General features: G+C 42.2%; 1 protein-coding gene across 2 annotated transcripts in view; it reads right to left on the reverse strand.

Moving 5' to 3' along the window:
- ccdc125 (coiled-coil domain containing 125) overlaps nt 1–2,500 on the reverse strand; it is a 12,725-nt gene that overhangs the window by 7,829 nt on the left and 2,396 nt on the right. The window contains exons 3-5 of one of the 2 annotated variants that reach the window (XM_087171655.1): nt 1,760–1,818; nt 1,586–1,672; nt 608–685 (exon numbers count right to left, since the gene is read on the reverse strand). In XM_087171655.1, the coding sequence (XP_087027781.1) occupies nt 608–685; nt 1,586–1,672; nt 1,760–1,818 (224 nt within the window). Of the gene's footprint in view, nt 1–607; nt 686–1,585; nt 1,673–1,759; nt 1,822–2,500 lie in introns of both variants that reach the window. The other variant, XM_023397631.2, reaches the window with a different exon arrangement.

A 2,500-nucleotide genomic window follows, 5' to 3' on the forward strand; every position in this document is an offset into this window, starting at 1 on the left:
CTTTTTGATATTAGCTTCTATAACAGACCCCCCCCCCCCTTTGTTTTCACTCAGGAATTCAGGGGTTTCACCTGTTGGGTCATTGAACAATATTAAAATCCATGTGTGCTGAAGGCTCAGTAGTTGTATTAGCAGTGGTGGAAAGTAATTAAGTACAATTACTCTAAGTACTGTACTTATGTACAATTTTAGGTACTTGTATATCAGTTGAGTATTTTCTATTTTATTGTGCTTTATAATTCTACTCCACCACATTTATTTGGCAGCTTTAATTAAACAAGTAGGACATTGTAAGGACTGTAACACTGCAGTTCACTGAAGCTCTGCCTGTTCTGTACTGGACTCCCTTTCGCCCTGGAGAAAAAGTTGACCCCCGATTGTCATAGTATAATTCACTGGAATCAGTCGCGATGTGACTGTAAACAGAGAAATTTCTCTTTACCACCACTTCTTGTGGTGTATCATTTGTCTTTGATAAACAGGTAAAGAGCAGTTAGTTCCTGACTGTTGAGCAGAAACCTGCTGAAGCATGTTAGAGCAAACAGACCAAGCCCTTATTTGAGCAGCCTGCACTGACTGGAGCAACAGACCAGACAGAAGCAGTTACCTTCTCCAGAGCTTTGGCCTTCTCCTCACTCTTCTGCAGCAGGCTTTTAGTGTGAATCGTGGCTTTGTCGAGGATGGCCTGTGTGAGGAAGAGGCATGTTCAGTTAGTGGCCGAACAAAGCGAAGACTCAGGCTGGTAAGTTCCTTCTCTCTCACTGAAGGCCACTGCTCTGACACTTCAGAGACAAAGACACTTCAGACAGAAGGACTGGTCTTCACAGGAAGTCTTTGCTTTGTGACGGCAGAACAGCAGCTGTGTACTACTGTCCAGGACTAAAATCCATTGAGGATTAGAGGGCAAATAATCTGCAGCAGCTTCATGCTGATAAACCTAAATTCTTCTCATCTCCCATTAAGTCTTTACACTCTGTAAGAAATTCATGTACAGTAAAGCAAATAGTCAGGATATGATATTGACACCATTAGCTAACTTCTGAGTCAACATGGATATGAGGTTATTAAAGTGCTCATAAATGTGAAAACCTACATTGCCATGACAGCCAGTCGACGACGACGATGTGATATGATCAAAGGGTAACTGATACATCTGATTCAAAACACGTCAGTGAGTCACACTGTTACACTGGGTGACATGTTCCTTCATCACCATGAACACACACACTTGTTAAATTCAATTTAAAAATAAAGCTATATACTGTATCATTTTTTTTTGAAAGACCATCATCTTCAGGTTTGGAGCTGAGAGCTACAGACAGAGGAGGGAAGTCAGACTCACTGCTGGTTTTGGTCTTTTTAAACATTTTAAATATCAGCAGCCTTCTGCACTGGGCACAGGCCGAGACTGACAGAGATGTTGCTGCTCAAAACCCCAGCAACACCTGGAAAATGAAGAACCTGGAGGTCTGCCAGTGAACATGGCTTCACTGTAAGTGGTCACAAGAGCTGTTATGACCATCTGGGTAAAAAAGAAGGTTCTGGACACTCTTGATTCCTGTTGTAAGACACAGTGTTGCTCTACCTTTCCCTGCAGGATCTTCAGAGCTTCATATTTGCCTTCAAAGTAACGATGTGCCACCTCCAGCTCGCAGCATAGCACGTCTATCACCTGTCAACACAGCAGAGGCATCGGTCAGTTTGTCAGGAGTCCGGCGGACAAACATCAGTGACAGTTGTTCTGTGTGATTGGTCCTACCTCACTTGCTTCCTGCAGTCTGTCTCTGAGCTCGTCTTTGGACAGGTCGACCAGGGAGCCTCCTGTTTCACACAGAGCCACTCATGCATCAGAAGGCAGAGACAAGATGTGTAGCTTTGTGTTTGTAAGATGCAGCTGGAGCTTTATATAGTCACAGCAGGGACATCTTTATAGAGGGACTCTTTAAAGACTGTTCTGGGGTCAGCACTCTTTGTGGTTCAAGTTCTTCACATCATTGTGGAAAAACAACTTTTGCATGAGCCACTTCCTTTATTGTGAACATGGTGTGTTGTAATTGTCCTGCACTGTTAAATGCAGTTTGTAAACAGTGACTGAATGTTACCACTTGTGCTGTGATTAAAGACGGAGGACAAATGAAGAGTTGTTTCTGGCTGTTTCTATAACGACACAATGAAAATCATGATGAGATCAAACTGAAAACATCTGCTGAGTGAGATATGTGAACAGATTCAGTAAATAGGTCTGTTACTATTTGAGTCTCTACGCTGATCTACAGGGTGCTGAGAAAGTCTCCAGACCCCTTCACTTTCCACACGTTGTTATGTTGCAGCTTTATGCTAAAATAATTTAAATCCATGTTTTCAATCTACTCTCAATATCCCATAATCTCGAAGAGGAAACAGAGTTTTAAAAATGTTTGCAAATTTATGAAAAAGGAAAGCGAAGAGTGAATTCAGACACTCCTCAGGACTATTAGAAGCACCTTTAGCAGTGATTACA

The sequence above is a fragment of the Seriola lalandi genome, unplaced genomic scaffold (genome assembly GCF_002814215.2).
Source record: "Seriola lalandi dorsalis isolate HSWRI2012SDOR001 ecotype SW California unplaced genomic scaffold, Sedor1 jcf7180002054883, whole genome shotgun sequence".
Lineage (NCBI taxonomy): Eukaryota > Metazoa > Chordata > Actinopteri > Carangiformes > Carangidae > Seriola > Seriola lalandi.